At 39.3% G+C, this 20,620-nt stretch overlaps 1 protein-coding gene, 1 long non-coding RNA gene and 1 pseudogene across 2 annotated transcripts; 1 reads left to right on the plus strand and 2 right to left on the minus strand.

The window, feature by feature from the left end:
- Window positions 1-10,534: 10,534 nt before the first annotated feature.
- Window positions 10,535-11,709, minus strand: LOC121967113. Its single transcript, XR_006107650.1, has 3 exons — window positions 11,217-11,709; window positions 10,914-11,105; window positions 10,535-10,590 (listed from the first exon to the last, which is right to left on the minus strand). It is a non-coding gene; the product is annotated as an uncharacterized LOC121967113 (long non-coding RNA).
- A 1,988-nt stretch (window positions 11,710-13,697) lies between these two features.
- LOC121967112 (transcription termination factor MTERF5, chloroplastic-like) lies at window positions 13,698-17,243 on the plus strand. Its single transcript, XM_042517144.1, has 4 exons — window positions 13,698-14,059; window positions 15,399-15,448; window positions 15,559-15,774; window positions 15,868-17,243. Exons 1-4 carry the CDS (start codon window positions 13,929-13,931, stop codon window positions 16,971-16,973), a joined length of 1,503 nt encoding a protein of 500 aa, XP_042373078.1. The 5' UTR covers window positions 13,698-13,928; the 3' UTR covers window positions 16,974-17,243.
- A 2,520-nt stretch (window positions 17,244-19,763) lies between these two features.
- Window positions 19,764-19,940, minus strand: LOC121968692 (annotated as a pseudogene).
- Window positions 19,941-20,620: the final 680 nt, after the last annotated feature.

The following is a 20,620-nucleotide window of genomic DNA, read 5'->3' on the forward strand; positions in this document are numbered from 1 at the left end:
ACACACAAAGAACAAGTGGATGGAGATTAGGTTCATATGATGAACCAAGAGGATTAGATTCATGTGATAAATCAAATTGGATTAAGAGTAATCCTAATTGGGCTAATTGAGTTGGACTAAAGTTGATTCATGTGTTCAATGAGTCTAATTTAGATTATGACTCATTAAATTAATTTAATTAAATGAATTAGATTTATTATATTAAATTGGCTTGAATTAAATGGTTGGATTAGATCAACCATGAGAGAGATTAAGTCAAGTTTGACTTGACTTGAGAGGAAGAGGAAGAGTCAAGTTTGACTTGACTATTTGCCACATCATTAGTGATTTGGCATTAGGAGGACTAATGATGATGTGCCACATCATCAAAGTGTGCCACCTCATGGGGGTTACAAATCTATTCTCTTTAATGGCCACATTTAATGAGAATGGGGGTTACCTTTTTGGTTTTGAATGAGAATGAATTTTTCATTCACTCACATTCACATCATCTTCTTCCTCAAGCTCTCTTTTTGCTCCTTCTCTTCTCTTGGTCGTGGGTTACAAGTAAGGGAGAAGAAAGGAGAGTGAGTCTAATCCAAGAAGAAAGGTTACTGAAAGTCACATAGAGTTTTTAGAGGAGTGTGTTATCTGTTGGAGCAATCCCAATGGTCCGCGGGACCATGTGTTTTGGTGTTTGGGCAAAGGGTTTAAGTTAGGTTCACCATTGTATTTGATATGTGTATTTGAGTTGTGCAGGTTTGCAGGATACACATGTGACTCAGGTTGATGGCTTCGGGCCCGGTGAAGGATGGAGCATCCGAGGGATCGTGGACAAGGCAGCGAGGACAAGGGCCAATGGAAGCGACTTCGAGGCATACGCGAAGGATGACATTGGGGACGAGCCGCGGGCTTGAATGCATCCGATGGACGAGAGCCAAAGGAAGTAGGCTTGAAGGCAAGAGGTCAAAGCTGTAAATGAAGCGTCAAATGAGTCATAAGGGTGAGGGTACGAGTGCATGAGAGATTGTACTCGGAGTAAAATCCTAGTTTTAGGGTTTACTGTAGCAGTACTGTAGCGCTACTGTAGCAGTACTGTAGCAGTCGACTGCATGTTTTAGCAGTTGACTGGTGCAGTCGACTGGGGCAGTCGACTGGGGCAGTCAAATTTCCACAGAGGGCAGTCGACTGCATGTTTTAGCAATCGACTGGTAGGCGGGGTTTTCCAACCCGTGGCCTATAAAACCAAAGCTTGGGAGCTTGGTTTGAGTTGACGAAATAGAGGTGGTTAATCTCTATTAGTAGTCTACCTGTGCCCTAGCATCAAAGGAGCTCTTGTGAGGGTTGTGGTGAGGTTTCTCCACCCACAAGGAGGTTTGAGATAGCCGGAAGTTTTTCCAGGGAGTAATCCACCGAAGGATCGGGATCGTCCACCTTATGGACAGCCGTGGAGTAGGAGCCCTAATCTCCGAACCACGTTAAACAACGTGTTAGCTTGGTTTGCATTTCTTATTCTTGTCTTAAGCTTTCTTTGTATTCATATTTGTAGTTAGTATTAGATTTCCGCTGCGCATACTAACAATAGTGTAGAAAGCGATCGATTTGGGGGTACCGTCTATCCAACCCCCCTTCAAGCTGGCTGTCCGATCCCCAACAAGTGGTATCAGAGCGAGGCCGCTCTCCATTGGACTAATCACCAAGGAAGCAAAGATGACCGGCTTGATTGAACCGCCAAAGCTTGAAGGTAGAGGCTTATGGGACATCACATATTGGATGATGAAGATGGAGGTCTTCTTCGACACGGATTGGGACACCATAATGGTGGTAAAGGAACCGTTCGAAGTTCCGAAGGACAAGAAGGGAAAGAAGCTCCGACCACAACATTGGACAGAGGAGCAAACCACACGATCAAAGGCAAACGACAAGGTAATATCTATATTAATTGATATTTTGCCTAATGACGTAATGAGCCTTGTAGGTAAATACGAGAATGCTCACGATTTGTGGAGCAAGATAAAGAAGGTTCAATGGGAAGAACCTATGCCTACACAAGAAGAAGAAAAATCCGAAGAAACGGATGAAGAAGCTTAAGTAGAGAATGATCAATCGGATGTGGAGACCAATTCAACATCAAAAGAAGAAGAGGAAGTGAATTTGGTCACATTTGAGGAAAAGGATGAAGAAAGGCCATCCACAAGTGTGGATGAGGAAGATATAGCATCTACATCCTCAAAGGATGAAGAAGAATCCAAGACAAGTGAAGAAGAAGAAGAAGAAGTCTTGGAAATCAACCTAGCAAGCACCTCCACCGAAGTGAAGTCAAAAGACCATATAATATGCTTCGGGTGCAATGAGAAGGGACACTACAAGAATAGGTGTCCTATAGGTAAGAAGAAGGTAAATCCTAAACCCAATCAAGTTATTTTAAATTCTAATGTGGGTTATAGGAATGAAGAAGTCCAAAAGAAGAAGATGTGCATCATATGCTTCACGTGTGGAGAGAAGGGTCACTACCACACCAAATGCCCCAAAAAGGGGAAATCAAGAAGCTTGCGCAATTAAAGAAATGGGAGAAAGAGAAGAAAAAGAAGAAGAGCTCAAGTCAAGGGGGAGCTTCAAGGGTAAGGGAGGTATACCCTAATTTGAAATGCAATTCAAATTTTCATTCCTCCATGCATGCTAGGAATAATTCTCATAATTTACCCATGCAAAATTTTGGATTTAAATATCATGATAGGAATAGGGTAAATATCGATCATAACCCTAGGAGACCTATGCATGATAGACCTAGGAAAGTTAAATTCTCATTACCTAAGGAGAAGAAGGTAATAGAGAACCAAGGCATTAATCCCAAGAAGGGGAGACATATGCCTAGAAAGGGTAGATCTAGGAATGTCCAAGGTGGACATGTTGACTCTAGGTTTAGGAACCTAGAAAGGGAGAATCAAGCTTTGAAGACAAAGCTTGATGGTTTAGAGAAATTCCTTAAGAGATTCATTATTGGATCTAAGGGATTAAGTATGGTGTTGGGGAGTCAAAAACCCAACAATGATAGATCGGATTTGGGATACCGATCTAGTGTCTCCAAGGTCAAAAGGAGACCATGTGCTAAGGTGGCACATGATAAGGGCAAGGGAGAGTCATCCAATGCCAATAAAAATAAATATGCTAGGGTTGCATATGATTATGGCAAGGATGATGTGTCCAAGGTCAAGAAGATAATGAGATCTTCTAAGGGACATCATTGTGGTTTGGTCACAATAGATGAGTCACCTAGGGAGGTGACTAAGGTAAAGAGCTCTAGGGGGAGCTCCAAGAGTCAATTTGGGACCCATGGCCAATGGATCTCAGGTGGGTTCTACTTGGGGGTCTAGAGAAGCCATGGAGTGTGCCAAATGGTTTAGAGACGGACTTGAGTCTCAAACCTAGGGATTTGGCACACATGGATTATGTTTCATGCAAGGAAATATGACATTAAGGGTCATATTGCATGATAATTGATTTTGGATGTATAGATGCCATATAAACCAATGCTAGGAATGCATTGTGGGTTGGTATGAGCAAATACATCAAGAGGAAGCCAAAACTAGGACTTTAGGTCAAGGTTCAATTGAACCATTTAGCTAGTTTTAGATTTTGTGTCAATCTTGTGATTGGTGATAGATATATTTTTATATATATTTTTCCCAAGTAGATATTGATATAATAGACCTCTCCACAAAATTTGGGGATTTTTGGAGGTCTGTGGAATTTCTGGCGCATTTCTGAAGTTGGCCATAAAAGGCTGATTTTTTCATGAATAGTGTACCAGTCGACTGGTACAGTTACCAGTCGACTGGTACAGTTACCAGTCGACTGGTAACACTGTTCACGAGCACAGAATGTCTCTGTAAGCTCGTTTTCATGGGGGCAGTCGACTGGTACTTCTTGCAGTCGACTGATACCAGTCTGAAAGTGTTTTCAGCACTGGATTTTGATCGGGTCAGCTCATATATATGTATGGGATCCATGGGTGATACATACATGAGTTTAGGGTCATTTGGATGACAAGTTTTCAATAATTGGGATATTGTTGGAGAACTTTTTGGATGTTAGGCAAAGGGGGAGAAGTAAGGTTTAGTTAGGAAACCTGAAAGTACCTTTGTGTAGGGGGAGCCTTGGGATAGGTCCTTAAAAAGCCTTACGTGGAAAATCCTAGCTCAATGGGAGCTTAGGTGTAGGGGGAGCCTTGGGATAGGTTCTTAAAAAGCCCTGTGCATTGTTTCGGCGGTTGCCAAGTGTGTAACCTTGGCAACGTAAGCCCAATTCGGCGGTGTAAGTCCAAGTGTGTAGCCTTGGCAACGTAAGTCCATTTGTTTTAGCATGTTTATTTGCTATATGTTTTCCCTAACTTAAACATATTGCCAAACACCAAAAAGGGGGAGATTGTTGGAGCAATCCCAATGGTCCGCGGGACCATGTGTTTTGGTGTTTGGGCAAAGGGTTTAAGTTAGGTTCACCATTGTATTTGATATGTGTATTTAAGTTGTGCAGGTTTGCAGGATACACATGTGACTCAGGTTGATGGCTTCGGGTCCGGTGAAGGATGGAGCATCCGAGGGACCGTGGACAAGGCAGCAAGGACAAGGGCCGCTGGAAGCGACTTCGAGGCATACGCGAAGGATGGCATTGGGGACGAGCCGCGGGCTTGAATGCATCCGATGGACGAGAGCCAAAGGAAGTAGGCTTGAAGGCAAGAGGTCAAAGCTGCAAATGAAGCGTTAAATGAGTCATAAGGGTGAGGGTACGAGTGCATGAGAGATTGTACTCGGAGTAAAATCCTAGTTTTAGAGTTTACTGTAGCGCTACTGTAGCAGTACTGTAGCAGTCGACTGGGGCAGTCGACTGGCAGCGAATAGAATGTGTGGAATCGAGCCGTTGGGATGTAACGGTCGAATTTCCACAGAGGGCAGTCGACTGCATGTTTTAGCAATCGACTGGTAGGCGGGGTTTTCCAACCCGTGGCCTATAAAACCAAAGCTTGGGAACTTGGTTTGAGTTGACGAAATAGAGGTGGTTAATCTCTATTAGTAGTCTACCTGTGCCCTAGCATCAAAGGAGCTCTTGTGAGGGTTGTGGTGTGGTTTCTCCACCCACAAGGAGGTTTGAGCTAGCCGGAAGTTTTTCTAGGGAGTAATCCACCGAAGGATCGGGATCGTCCACCTTACGGACAGCCGTGGAGTAGGAGCCCTAATCTCCGAACCACGTTAAACAACGTGTTAGCTTGGTTTGCATTTCTTATTCTTGTCTTAAGCTTTCTTTGTATTCATATTTGTAGTTAGTATTAGATTTCAGCTGCGCATACTAACAATAGTGTAGAAAGCGATCGATTTGGGGGTGCCGTCTATCCAACCCCCCATCAAGTCGGCTGTCCGATCCCCGACATTATCTTCTTTTCCTTTCTTCTTCTTCCAATCCCATTCGAGAGCATCAAGAAGTGCTAGCACACTTGTGGTGTTTTCTTCTCCATCGTTGTGTGTTAGAGAACACATCTTGTTCGTGTGGATACTTCTAGAGGATTGTCTACGTTGACAATCTTGAGATCCGGCACTTCCTTGGACGAGCGGGATTCGAAAAATGCACGCATCAAGGGTAATTTTCTAAACATATAGATCTAAGAGTAGATCTAGTTAGTAAACTCATACATGTAAAATTTTGTTCTATACTCTTCACACGAATCCGTTGGCTAGGGAGTTTCGAGGTTTTCGTGACGCAAAAAAGCGGTTTTCGCAGCCCGAAAAACCCAACAGATTGGACCAGAGCTGAGAAAAGAATCCAAGGAATGTAACTTTCAGATGACGAAGTTGAAGATTTTGATACTAAAGGAATGAATACAGCAGGAACGGGAAATGGAAGTGAGTAACAATGTAAAAAGGTGAAAATATAAAAGAACTACATGGGATTTGATTCTCCTATACTTTAAGGGAATACGTAGGTAACTTAAATAAGTATAAGCCCTTTTTAAAATAATTTTAAATTTTTTTAATATAATAATTTTGAACCGTGGTGAATCATGGTGAACCGTGAACCAAACTGTGAACCGACGGTTCAAACCGTGAACCATAACCATTTTGGGTGGTTAAGGTTAAGGGTCAACTTGTCAGGAACAGTCGAACCGGCAGTTCCAAACCTTTGAACTGCTAGTTCCGAACCGTGGTCAAGTCTACTTCCTGTCTTAATAACACTCTGCCTTCCTTCTATGATCACACTCTATCTTCCTATCTTGATCACACTCTGTTTTCTTTCTGTGATCATTCTACCCTCACTTTGATTTCTTCACACTTACTTGATCACATCTCTCTCTCTCTCTCTCTCAATTTTCTTAAGCTTGTTCATGACTTTAACCACCCTTGATTCTCTAGATAACCTATTTTTCCATTCTGACTATTATTTGATTCACAATCCCTGTGGATTCGATCTTTATTGCTTGATGACACTTCCGTGAATTTACGGATTTTCCTACATTAAGTTTTTGGCATTGTTATCGGAGACACTCCCAACCAATCCACCTTCGTCTTAACCTAGTTCCCAACTAAGTTTACCTAATCCCACTAGGACTTCACTTGTGTCAAGTGTTTAGCTCCCAGCTAACCTACCTTAGACTTAACCTAGTTCCTAACTAGGTTTGACTAGTCTCACTAGGACTTCACTTGTGCGAAGTGTTTAGCTCCTAGCTAACCCACCTTGGACTTAACCTAGTTGCCAACTAGGTTTACCTAGTCCCACTAAAACTTCCCTTATGCCAAGTGTTTAGCTCCCAACTAACCCACCTTGGACTTAACCTAGTTCCCAACCAGATTTGCCTAGTCCCACTAGAACTTTCATTTGCCTAACTTCTAGTTAGGACTTCTTGTTTGCCTAACTTCTAATTAGGATTTTTCCAGTCAAGTCTCTGGTAAATCTTAACTTACTTAACTTCTTATTCACACATATTGTCCAAACATCGAAACTCAAGATTTAGTCAACTTGAGTTTAGTCAACCTAGTTAGCCTTGACCCAAGGAAGATTCTGACCTAATATAGCTCGACTCATTTAATAGGGGTCGTTGGATCTCTGCTGTTACAAGGGCGGGATATATTTTCCACTGTGGAATCAAGCACATGAGACGAATAAAAACTCAGAGTAATCATTACTTATTAAAAGACACCCAATTTTCTCTATCGTGAGTCTCATCACATTAATGTGATACAACCTTAGAGGCTCACTGATGTATTTTAGGCTTAAAAATTGAGGCAGATGATGTAGGTGATTTGCTTAAAAAAGTGGCTACATTTAAGGACATGATGATCGAGGCATGCTGACATTTAATGCGTAATCTCTTCAAAAATATGTAGTGGATCTGTCACGTGACTTGCATAGTTGAGATGGTTGGAATTATTCTGATTACACAACAGTCTAGTTAGTCACATTCTCGTCTCATTCGATTAGACATGAGGAGAAATTTATAATTTGGGGAATGATTAGTGGGTGTTGCATGGATAAGAGAAGATTGGTGAAACTTACTGAGGTGGTTCCAATGGAGGAAAGTTAAGTCGACGCTCGACTCCTTAATCTCGGTCTCTTGGGCTTTCTAGATCCTTAGCCTCCCAGTCTCTTATGCCTCTTGACTCTTGGGGCTCTTTGCTCCTTGCCTCCCGACTCCTTGGGCTTCGTAGTTCCTTAGCCTCCTGACCTCTCGTGCCTCCGGGCTCTCAAGCTTCCTGACTCCATAGCCCTCTAGGCCTCTTGTGTGTCCCGGCTCTCCCAACTCCTTAGCCTCCCTGCCTCTCATGCCTCCCAACTCTTGAGCTTCTTGGCTCCTTAGCCTCCCGGCCTCTCGCACCTTCCGACTCTCAAGCTTCCTGACTCCTTAGCCTCCCAGCCTCTTGTGCACCCCATCTCCCAACTCTCAAACCACTGCCTCCTTGGCGTCCTAGTTTCTTGGCAACACATAACGCAAGACCATTTCAGGAAAAGGATAAATGATCACACAAAGCTTGGCTTATTTTAAGAAAAAAGCAATGATATGAACAAGTCTTGCATTATTTAAGGAATTAAATAATGATAGCATGGGAATGAAAAAAGTTTGTGACCTCCTTATAAAAGATAGTCCTTTTTGGTATCTAGGTACATATGCACACCTACGTAAATTGAAACCCTAACACTCATCTTCTTCGTCTTCTAACTTGAGCGTCAGAGTGGCTACACCAGGGAATCCCTTGTCTGTCATTCTAACCCTTTTCTTCTTCTCATTTGTCTTCGTCCAAGCTCCTAACCACATTATCATCCTAGTTGTTGTTCGGTGATTTGCCATTAAGTTAGTAACAAAGCCAACTCATCGGTGATTCACTCGTTGACATTCGTAGGTGGGATCAAGGATGTTTAGGATTTTTCGATGCGTGTGTCCACATACCTCAACCCATAGGGGTGGACTACCTTTTATATAGCGACGGATGATTCTTACGTTCTCCATATGTCCCGAGATCCATGCGATTTTTTATTTATCTCTTGAAATAGTTCGAAATCTCAAGATCTACACGATCATTATATACTTCTTGAAATAGTCTAAAATCCCAAGATCCATGCATGCGTTATCTACTTCCTGAAATAAACAGTGACATTATCTTCAGTTGAGAGCATCATGGAGTCGGGGTGCTGCTGTCAAGTCGAGATATGGCTCGGAGACAAACAACCTAGAGTCGGGAATGCCATGAAGGGGATGAACAAGTCATAGTCGGGAGCGCCATGGAGTTGAGAGCTACTGGTAATCGAGGTCATATGGACTTGGGGAACTGCTTAGCTCTTCCTTGACCTTGTCCGCCACCTCAGTAGAATTGTTGACTTTCTTATCCACATAATGCTCTCTAATTACCTCCCAAATCAATATATATAATCAATCAATTTATCGATATCATCATATTGTAAATATCCATATTTAAGAACATCTTCGTGGTAGATCATACTGAGAACATCCCTATTTAGAAACAACCCCTCAAGTAGTGTAGTCACCTTGAAAATATTTTTATTTAAAAACATCCCCACATTAGATCACACTAGGAACATTCTCGTTTGAGAACATCTCCTCCAATGGTGCTGTCACGCCCAGAGGAGTCCCTGTCCGAGAAAATTTCGGCAGCATCTCCCCTATACGGTGGACAATCTGAAACTTTTCTACATCCTCACATACCTCAGCCACAGGCGGCTGGAATAATAAAAACAATAAAAATACAACCACACATTCCACGCAGTTTATATAACAAGTAAACAGAAAGATAATACTCTGACTCAAAATCAACCCTACTCCACTACACTCGTAAAGTTCAAATCCGATGAACTCACCTCTTCTGTCGTCCAGGCAGACATGTAGTAGAATAAATCCAAATCCAAATCCATCGACATAATAAAATCCATACAATGTCCATAAGTAAATAATCCAAAACATAACAAGTTCAAAACAGTCTAAAACAGAAAAGAAACCAAAAGAAAACCAATCATATCCTCGAGGTCTGCAGGGACCAGCAACTGGAACTCTCTTATGACAGCATCAACCTGAAAATATCAACAATGGAGGCGAGGTGAGTCCAACACTCAGCAGGTACAGTTGATATGCAAAGTAAAGAAATAACACCTAGCACTAATCATGCGTACAGTCTCCTGATAAAAATAAAGATAAATGCAAACCGAAGTAGACAGGAGAGAATCTGTATAAGGACAAACAGTCCAAAAGGTATAGAAGACATGTATGCATGTCAAACATAGGTATCCAAACAATATGCAGCATATAAATGCAGCAAACACAATCACAAACAATAAATGCATCATGCATATGATGCCAATGTCATGGTCACCCCTGACGCCAGCGACCAACTCACAACAAAAGTGGGACCGGTGGGTAGGGGTGACAACCGCACTCTGCATCACTACTCGATGAGTGACCGAGGACGGGATCTTTGTCGAGTACACACGCTCTACCCCAAATCATAAATGGGGAGCGCATTGCTCTCATCTCCCGGACACGCTGACGAGGAGGAATCTCTAACGCTGCGTCACACTACCCATGAGCGGACCAACGGAGCAGGAAGAGCTAAACCGACGTCTTTACCCGTGTCACGCTATCCAAGGCGTCACAACGAGCACAACGATGATGAATCGCAATGTGCTCAACAATAATTGAGCAATCTATCGCACAGCATGCGATCATGCAAATGGTGCATGTCACTAAGCATGGTAATATACTAAATCAACCTCTGGACATATAACAATGGGCACCATAGTGAATAAATCATCTCAAGATATACTGATCAATAAGGTATCAAACCTAGGTCCTGAACATGTGAAACATGGTTATATCACTACCCATGAGCATGAAAAATCAGGTACGAGATCGATACGAGATGCAAACAAACAACCAATCAAACAGGTAACATGTATTGGGCAGTGATTAACTGAAACAAATAAGAAACACAATTAATTCAACATGTTAATTTCATTACTAAACATATCAAAGACAATAAGTCAAAAGTACCCGCCTCCAATCGAAAAGTCCAATCTGGTCCAAATACGACGTCGAGATACTCGTCTCGCGTCAGAGTCCTGTAACAAACAACATATAAATATTTTATTTAGCTAAATTCATAAAAATAGCTAAATACAATCCCTAAGACTAATTTAGGGTAAAACCTTAATGACCTCACGATTGACCTACTTAAATTAGATCAAATGCTTAAGCAGGATTAATTACCCTAATCTCAATCAATCCATTAGCTTAGAAATCGAAACCTAAATCCACTACACATAAACAACTAATTAAAACCTTTAATGTAAAACATGATCTACCACCTGTTCTAATATAATTAACCAACCATATCAACCATCTAATAATCCAAATTTATCCCAAATTGACACATAACACATACCTCAAGCTCAACCCAAACGTGTACTGCCTGAAAGAGGTCCAATCGAATCCAAGGTGCTGCTGGATCAAAGAGCAACCCACAACACATAATCTTGCTAAAATCTTTCCTTACCGATATCAACCGAATCAAACAGGAGGTCACTAATCAAGCAACCACCTTCTAGATTCTGCCCGACAGCCCAAACACACCTCACTGATCAAAACAAAACCTCACTAGAAATCAATCGATGGAAATCACAGATCAACCAACAAACCTAAATCAAACAAGATCCTTGAATCCATAAACTTCTTGTCCCTACTTTACCTTGAGGATCACTGTCATGGCACGGGAACACTGGCGATGGACCGGCAGTGGCACACAGAGACAACGGAAATCAGACGATCGTGTGGAGACGGCTAGGGCAGAGAGGAAGGGAAGAGGGTGATGGCCGGCCCTAGGTGGCTGCGATGCCAACTCCTTTGCAGTGGCGGCGCTGAGGTTTCTGTGGCCGACGACACTTGGGCAGAGATGAAGAGAACGGCTGCCCACACTAGGCAGAGGGGAATCAGGAGGTTCGACGGCGGCGGCGCAATGAAGAATGGATCGGAAAGGTGGCTCGACCGGCGGGGGCGCTGGATCGGTGTCGGCGCTAGAGCACAGGGGAGACCGGAGGAAAACTAGGGCACGGAATACTTGCCGGCGGCCGGCGCTCGGGAGAGGAAGAGAAGGAGAAGAAACTGCCGCAGGCAGTTAGGGCTTCGGCGTGAGAGAAGAAGGGAAGAGGGCGCACGGGTTCGGCGAGGAAGAGAAAACGGAGGAAAGAAGAAAAAGAAATATAAAAAGAAAAGGAAATATAAACATTTCCTCACTTAAATAGGGTAGCCTAAACAGGTTTTTCTGGACCCCGTTTTTATCCCGGTGAACTTATCTATACGAGCTCCGAAAAATTTCCGAAAAATTTCGAAAAAATCCCTTATTAATATTTCCTATTTTTCCGGTATTTTACAGGTGCCCTCACTTTAGGAACATCCTATAACAAATTACATTAGGAATGACTTCGACCGAGAACATCTTTGCTGAGTCAAATCCCTTCAAACTGGACCTTTGACTGTTTTTTATAATTGTGATCGATAGACGCTATCAACATCCTCCTCTGACATCCAAGAGGGTCATGGGCAAGGTTCGCGGTGGGCCATAGACGGTAGCAAGCATACAACATTGACATTATAGTCTTTGCTTGACTTGATCGTCAAAGGATCGTCGATGCCCATTGACACATGTTGACGTGCAAGCATAGAGCAGGGTCGGCTCAAGCCTAGTTGAGGCTCTAGGAAAAAAAATTTAGGCCTTTGACATTGTTTTTAAAAAAATTCTCACCCTTTTTCATTTAGATTTGGGAACGGTGAATTTAATTTTTTTTAAATAAATTAAAATATTTATTTTAAAATATAATTTTTTATATAAAATTTAATTTTCTAACTTTTATGTGTAAAAGTATTAATTAAATTTCTATATTTAAGCTTTGATAATAAATATTTTTCAATTGATAAAATTGCTAAATTATGAATCTTTCATATAGTTGAAAGTAACAAGTGTATTCAAAATTCTTTAAGAATGATAGAAGTACGTCTAATTACTCAGATGAAAGATGGAGAGAATAATTTTTAAAAAAAGAATAAAATTGAGAAAATAAGAACAATTAAATGGTACAACAATAGAATGAATCATAACACAAAAAATAAATAAATATGAAATACATGTACAAAATGATAAAACTCAACACAAAAGAAAAACTAGTTATTATTATTTATCAAAAATTAAATAAGCGTTTTTAGACCTACAACAAAAGAAAAAATAAAGCATATTTTTCATTAGAATAAGTGTAAATAATAGAATGGAGATAAAGGGAAAATCAAAAAAATTATAACTGTAAATATATTTAAATAAAAACTAAACTTAATGTTTATCCAGGAAGCTAAAATGGTAAAAGCATCTAATTTGCTATTGTTTAAACATAATAAAATATTTCATTTTGATCCGACACAATATAGATAAATACATTAATATTTGAATTTAATTAAGCAAGGAGCATAGTAGCATCAACTAGATCAGTATCCCAGAGTTAGGTGTAGTTTTTCTTCTCCAATCTCAACGAGCGAGAGAAGTATAGAAAGAGGGAGTTGGAAAAGAAGAAGATGGGAAACTAAAAAACGTCACATTTTTATTTTAGATTGTATGAATAAAAAAAATTTAATCCATATTTTTATCGATAAGAGGAGAAAGCGTTACTAACGAAGAAGAAACGAACATAATGAGAGAAGAGTATGATTGAGAGATAGTGAAGATGAATATATTAAATCTTATAAATTAACATATATAATTAAAAATTAATTTAAAATATTAACTCTATTTGTTGGAATCATAATAAAGATTATTGAAATCTAACTTTTGACAGAAAATGAGATGATGTAAATTTTTTATCATGTTAAACCTATTCTTTTCTATTTTCTTAAAAATAATAGATCTCAATCAAAATTGGAAAGCAGAGTCAGCAGACCATGACATAGAAATAACTCGAACAAAAGAGAGTAAAGGCTCTACCCATAAGAACCCACGCAGGAAGAGGAGCCGCATCAAACGACAAGCCGTTTGTGGAGCTCATGAGTCATGAGTATGTCGTATTCTCGCATCCATTGCAAGCTTGCGACCAAGTGACCATTGTTAAATGTTAACTGGCCACGAGCGCACTATATTTTAAATTAATAAAGATATATCTATATTTTTTTTAACTCAATCCACCAATCCGTCCTCAGCAGTAAACACAAGAAGATGATGCCGAATCTAGCGCGGCAAATCGCATGCCGTCTCATCCCAACAGATCTGGATTTCCGCTCCTTGATCCTCCCACCTGGACCGCCGAGGTGAAGCCCCCGTTCCAGCGTTAGCCGAATCCGAGCGTGGCCACTGCGGCGGTGGCACTGCAGGGCAGGGCAAGGGCAAGCCGAATCCACCGTCTCCCTTCGTCATCGCCCTCTAATGACGGTTTCTCGACCTCTTTTGGTTCCCGGTTCTGCGTCCATCGCTCGCGCAGCTCAAAGATCCGTCTGTGGAGCCTCACCGTTCCGCAAGCTACCACCGTTTTCTTTCCCTCTCACATCCACTCCCAGGTACTCGTGTTCTCTTCTGGTAGAAATGGAGGGTATACGACATTTTGCTTACTGATCTGCCACAGACATTGAGGTAGGTTTAGGTGCCTTATCTGCCCTCTTTGCCGTGATTATTGCCTATTAGGGATTTGGAAAGGAATGGAGGAGTGGAATTGATGGGAGGTGAAGCCTTAGGAGTCCCTTAGTCCGACAAAGACTGAGTACACTCCAACTAGTAAAACCCTTCCTCCTCCTGCCTGGTCGGTAGGGCAGGTCGGTAAGGCAGTCGGACTTGCAAGGAAACTGAAATGCCTTTGATTGAACTCACAAAGCACAAGGCGATAGTGTTAAAATGTCTTTGGTCATAGTAATTTTGAGACAAAACATTGATTCCATAGTATAACCAGTACTTACTATGTTTCTATGTTTCTGGCGATCTCGTGCCTATAAATATATTGATATATAGGTATGTTAACGCTAAACAAATTCACCATGAAAATCCATTTGATATGTTATCAAGTGTCTATAGGGGTCTCATGTAAAAAAATAATAGCTCGGTGCACAAAGCTCCCACCAATACGGGGTCCCGAGAAAGGGGCAGACCATATTGAGTCTATTGTATGCAATTTTACTTTGCATTACGAGAGGTTGTTTCTGTGACGTTAACTTGTGATCACAAGGTCACATAACAACAATTTTATCGTTATATCAAAGTTCCCTGTAGGGGTCTCATGTAGATAGGTAAAATTGTTCTTTGAACTTGAAATTACTTCACAAGAGAAGAATAAATATGTTATAATGCTTGCGGGTTTCTTGTAAAAGTGGTGTGAATACTAAATACTCTTTGGTTGGTGTGTTGCTAGTTTTATGAAAGATGAGCAAGCAATCGACAAATGACCTATCACTCGGTAAGTGGGAATATATATCGCATGGTTGATTCGATCAATGACCAATAACAAACAACAACAACCAAGCCTTATCTTATTAGGTGGGGTCGGCTATGTAGATCTCTCAGATTAAATCTATCTACAGTGGAAACTAGCTAAGAAATGAGAAAGGTTCTCAAGTTGATGTTCCTTCAAGTGGATCAAGTTAATACTAGTATAAGTTCTATGAGTGAGTGATGTTAATAGGCGTAAATACAATTATGGTTGGTTTGTAATTGAAATATAAAAAAATATTGGCTTGCTTACCATTTGCATGCTGAGGATTAGATAACAGTTAATCAAGTAGTAGTTAGAGTTTCTGTGTTACATACACATTTGAGCTCATGTATATCCACTAGATAATTATTGTCTCAAAACAAATCTATCAATATTTATCACTCTGTTTCTCAGAAGGTTTACTTTTTCTGAAACAGGATTCAGCAGAAAGTTTCCCAACAGTTCTTTCTCTGCAAAGCAAGAACCTGTAAGCTATTTAGACTAAATTTTCAATGCTTGTTGTAATAAGATTATCAGCAACTCTAAACATGATAGCTCAACTATTAAGGCAACAGTAAAGTTTTGTTTTTGTTGCAGATGAATCTGAAATAGCTCTTGACCATGACTTATCCACAATTCCCTCAAGTTTATTAACTGCTGAAAGAGAGGAGGCAAAAGCTGTACTAACATTGTTTCTGAGAAAACAAGGGTTGAGCAACACGGTATCAGCAAGAATTATCAACAAATCAGATCGTTTTATTGACCACCTTATCTTGAAACTTCAATCTATCTATAAATCTCGGTACCTAGTAGGTTCGATCAAAGAGATATTTATTCTCTTCATTCTAAAATATTCTCAAAGTATCTGCAACTGAATCCGACTGATCTATCATGTTTATCTTGCAGGGAGAGAACTTACAACTCTTGAAATCAGAGATGCACTCATTCCATACCTTGAATGGCTCCACAAAGAATATGGAGACTCGTTGATAGATTTTGTCGGGAACTTCCCAGATCCTCCAGGTGCAGAACCATCTGCTTCAACTGTTCCCAAAAATTGTGCTAATTCTGATTCCAAGATAGAAAGAGCCATAGCCCGCGTAAGTCAACTGAACTCGGATGGTCATCTTCCTGACAATGTTCTGTACCTTGTGAATCTTGGAGTGAAACTTGAACAGATTAAGGATATAATACGTAAATTCCCAGCCTTTGCTTATTATAGTTTGGACCGGAAAATCAAACCTGTAGTAGAGTTTCTTTTGGAGCTTGGCGTTCCTCAACCCGATATCCCCACTATTCTCATCAAAAGACCTCAGTTGTGTGGTATAAGCATGTCAGAGAATCTGAAGCCTATGATGACTTATCTAGAGAACTTTGGTGTAGACAAGAACAAGTGGGGCAAGGTTATATATAGATTCCCAGCGTTGCTTACCTACAGCAGACAGAAGGTGAAGACAACTGTGGATTACCTTTCCGAGCTGGGTGTTTCAGAGCAGAATATAGGGAAAATTTTGACACGCTGCCCGCATATCATAAGTTATAGCGTGGAAGATAAGCTCAAGCCTACGGCTGATTATCTCGAATCAATTGGTATCAATGTTGCCTCTGTTGTACACAAATGTCCCCAGACATTTGGACTAAGTGTCGAGGCTAATCTGAAGCCGATCACAGTATTTTTTCTTCAGAGGGGTTACAGCAAAGGAGAAGTTAGTACCATGGTCAATAGATATGGAGCCCTTTATACTTTCAGCCTAGCTGGTAACTTGATACCCAAGTGGAACTACTTCTTAACAATGGATTATCCAAAATCAGAGCTTGTCAAATTTCCTCACTACTTTGGCTATAGTTTGGAGGAGAGGATTAAACCGAGATATAGTCGGGTAAGGGATTATGGAGTCAAGCTTGTACTCAACCAGGTGTTGTCTGTCTCAGATAGCCAGTTTGAAAAGGTGCTGGCAAAGAAATTAGATAAACTTGAAGATGCCCGCTTTTCTCGGGGAGTGATGTTATAAGCTCCTCGAGCTAAACATGAACTTTGGACAGAGCTTTGGAGCAAGTACACATGTTTCATGTTTCTTTGGCCATGCTTCACAGGATATTTTTGGCTCCTCAAACAGGTGGGTGCAACATCTTGTAACCTAGTTCTGTATATGATGAAAACTTTTTATTTAGTCCATCACTTCAGAAGTTTAGCAAAGTATATAAATGTGAAATAATTCGCAATTGTTCTTGTATTCTGGCATAACGACATGACCAGTAAGATCTCTTATATATTGCAAAAAGCATCAGCAATCCCAGATACATTTGTAAGATGTGCTTCAATGATATAACTATTCATAACTTCTTCTCCTAGAAAAATTATTGAGGTAACACCGAATTTGAGATGGCTAGTTTGGTCCTACGGAAATTTTATCGGTTGCTAAGGTGAATCGGGAAGTGCTTGTGGCTGAGCTCAGAAATCTAGTATCTTGTTGTTGACGCCCTTTTGTTGGGGATTACACCACGGATGCTTGAGTAATAACTTGATGTCATTCCGCTGCATCGCAATTCGGCGCCCTTCTTCTCCTATAGGGCTTATAAGTAGAGCACTGCAAGGATGTAGATGCTGGAAGGCTTAGTATTGAAGCTGAAATTGAAACCCTACTAAATTCTTCTCAATATTTTTTATGTGATTTTTTTTATCTGTGGTAAAAGATATAACGCTTATTCCAGATGGCCAAGTATCGCTGTCCCCCAACTAGATATAAGAAGATAAATTATAGGGAGCTTTGGCCAATAATAATAGCACAGATAGGGGTGAGGTAAATTATGTGATATTTTTTATGAGATTAGAAAAAGTTGTATGAGATAATTGAGAAACTAAGCATTAAAATGGTGCTAAAACTGCTCATATAGCATGATCTGGTGTCACCAAGTCCATAACTCGATGACTTAAGAAAAAAAAATTGATAAACCAGGTTTTATTTGGAGAAATTTTTTTTTTTTTTTTTTTTTTTTTTTTTTTTTTTGTAAATTTGTCATAGTTAGGGATTGAACTGTGAGTACTTAGGTGGCAAGTTAGATGTATTAGTATTAGCCCTAGTATCAATTATGAGATAATTGACAAGGATATTTTTATATCATATTTCACTTATTAATAAAAGATAAAGTTGGCTGTTATATTTACTTCAGTTCAATGCTGAATGAATAAGTATAATAATGTCCTATGATAGTAGGTTCTAGTCTACAATATATCAATTGGTTGAATTGATAGTGGGATGTTATGGATATATAGAATACTACTCTTAACTATTTCTAGTCAAACATTAATATACAAGAACAATATTAATGCGTTGAGACTAGTATGTAGCTCATCGGATGACTTAATCTCACAAGTCATGGATATGAGATATCAAATTGATACATGGGTATGTATTAGAGAATATATACTGAATAACCCGTCATGAGCATGTTTCATGGATCGTTATATGAGTGTCATAAATATTCTTATGTGACTATTAGTATGAATAGTCCTTAGATCTGAAGTCACTACGGTTCCCTTCATAAGGAATTTTGTACTTTGGTATCGTCAAATGCCACCTGTAACAGAGTGGACTATAAAGTCGATCATTGGGTATGCAATGAATTATGCGGAAAGATGTGAGTGATGTAGATGGGATCTATCCCTTCCATATGACGGAAGCGATATCTGTGGGCCCATTGATTAGTAGAACACAAGAATGCATGATCATGGTCAAATAAGTCAATATGAGATATTGAGCTTATTTATTTTGAGTGTGTCTACTTGGAGATCAAGAAACACAAAGATTGATAAGAGGATGACACGGTCTATGTCTCATTGATCAATCTAGATATCAAGGATATAGGGACTGAGTCATATAAGATAATAGTCACAGATAAGTTAGGTCGGATCTCGATATTCTCGTCACTTGGGTAGCAATGATGTCTTGCTAGATGTCATTCGTTGTTTATGTATCTAAAATAGTTTTAGAGACATTGTCAATGTTACGAGAACCTATTGGGTCACATACAAAGAACAAGTTGATTTAGAGATGTGTTCATATAATGGATCATTGGATTAAGTCTAATTCAAATTTGACTCATTGAGTTAGACTCAATTAGATCCAACTATTGGATTGAGTCCAGTTCGAATTAGATTCATTGAGTCTAGAATTGATCATGCATTAGATAAAGAGTAGTCAATTTTGAATTGCTCATGTATTGGATGCATTGGATGAAAACAAATATTAATGTTAATTAAGGCAATTTAATGAATGAGTACAAAAGGGGTTTTTGGATTCATTTTCATGGTAAGAATTTTATTCTTGCTCTTCTTCTTCCTCTCTTCCTTCTCTTGGCCGAAACCTCCTAGTGTGTTTGCTAGCACAACCTTAGATGGTTTTTCTTCTCCACTTCTTGATTTTGTGAGATGGACGAAAGACTTATTTGTGTGGATATCGAAAGAAGAGCAAATGTTTAATCGTGCTGAGATCCTAGCTGTCAGGAGTTCGTGTTCACGCACCAAAGGTATAACTCCCTTTAACAAATACTTAGTATATGATTTTCCTTCGCATGAATTTTCTGGAAAGAAACTTATTTTTTCGCTGTGCTTTCTGCGTGTTTAGTGTTATAGTTTCTTACAGGATATCATGTCGTTGTACCATAGCCCCGAGGGTACTTAAAAATGGGACAAGATGGTATGAGATAATTAAGTTTAATTAGTCATCATTGCCACGCATTGCATGTGCAATATAATACATGAATACGTGTAATTAGTGCCTCAGATCTATAAATTGAACTTGTAAGGGTGCGTCAAACCTACAATAGTACAACTCAAGGGTGATGTTCGAAAATCCCAGCAACAAGCTACCGTAATGGACTTTCCTTTATAAAAAATTAATTTAATTTTTTATATCAGATATTAAATTGATAAGAACAAGTATTATACTTTATCTTAGCCAAAAGATCGAGAAAGGTATGATTTTTAACGTCGCTAGCTCAACGTATTTATAGAAGCTTATCCGCTTACGATATTGCCAATTCTAAAATGCGAAACTAAAGAGAACTATAACAGTGTATATTTTTTTATATAAAAAAGATATTAAGATAATTTTATTTTGATTTCATCACAAATTATTGTCAGTAAAAATTCATAGTTTTAATAAAATAATAAGATTATATGTTTTTAGAAATATTATATAAAATTTCAAATTATATATATATATACATATTGAAAAAAAATAAAAAATAAATAATATAATAATTTTGATCAAAATTAGTATATGATACTTTTGCTCTAATTTTAAATTTGAAAATATAGATGCATCCTAGGAGGTTATTAGGTTATTAAAGTTCATCTATGTTTTTAATTGATTATAATTGTATTATTTTTCTATTTAAAATTTAAATTTGAATATACAGATTCTGCAAGCGGATATTAAAGTTCAAATACGATTTCCAACCTCATCAAAACTATTCCACAATTATTTTTGAGTTACTTTTAAATGGTCGAACTTCGATAACATGCACTTAATCGAGTCGCATACATTTAAATATTGAGTTTTAACTTCCATAAATTAATGGATAAGATTTTATTAGGGCTGATGATTCCCAAAATTAATCTCTATAAATGAGATAGTGTCAACTAAAAAAACTTAAA

Source organism: Zingiber officinale, chromosome 3B, assembly GCF_018446385.1.
Source record: "Zingiber officinale cultivar Zhangliang chromosome 3B, Zo_v1.1, whole genome shotgun sequence".
Classification (NCBI taxonomy): domain Eukaryota; kingdom Viridiplantae; phylum Streptophyta; class Magnoliopsida; order Zingiberales; family Zingiberaceae; genus Zingiber; species Zingiber officinale.

What these genes read in the sequence shown, in the direction of transcription:
- LOC121967112 (XM_042517144.1), top strand. Translation starts at nt 13,929, where the DNA reads ATGACGGTTTCTCGACCTCTTTTGGTTCCCGGTTCTGCGTCCATCGCT. An exon ending in CCTCTCACATCCACTCCCAG is followed by an intron (nt 14,060 to 15,398) that starts GTACTCGTGTTC and finishes TTTCTGAAACAG; the next exon opens with GATTCAGCAGAAAGTTTCCC. An exon ending in TAAATCTCGGTACCTAGTAG is followed by an intron (nt 15,775 to 15,867) that starts GTTCGATCAAAG and finishes TTTATCTTGCAG; the next exon opens with GGAGAGAACTTACAACTCTT.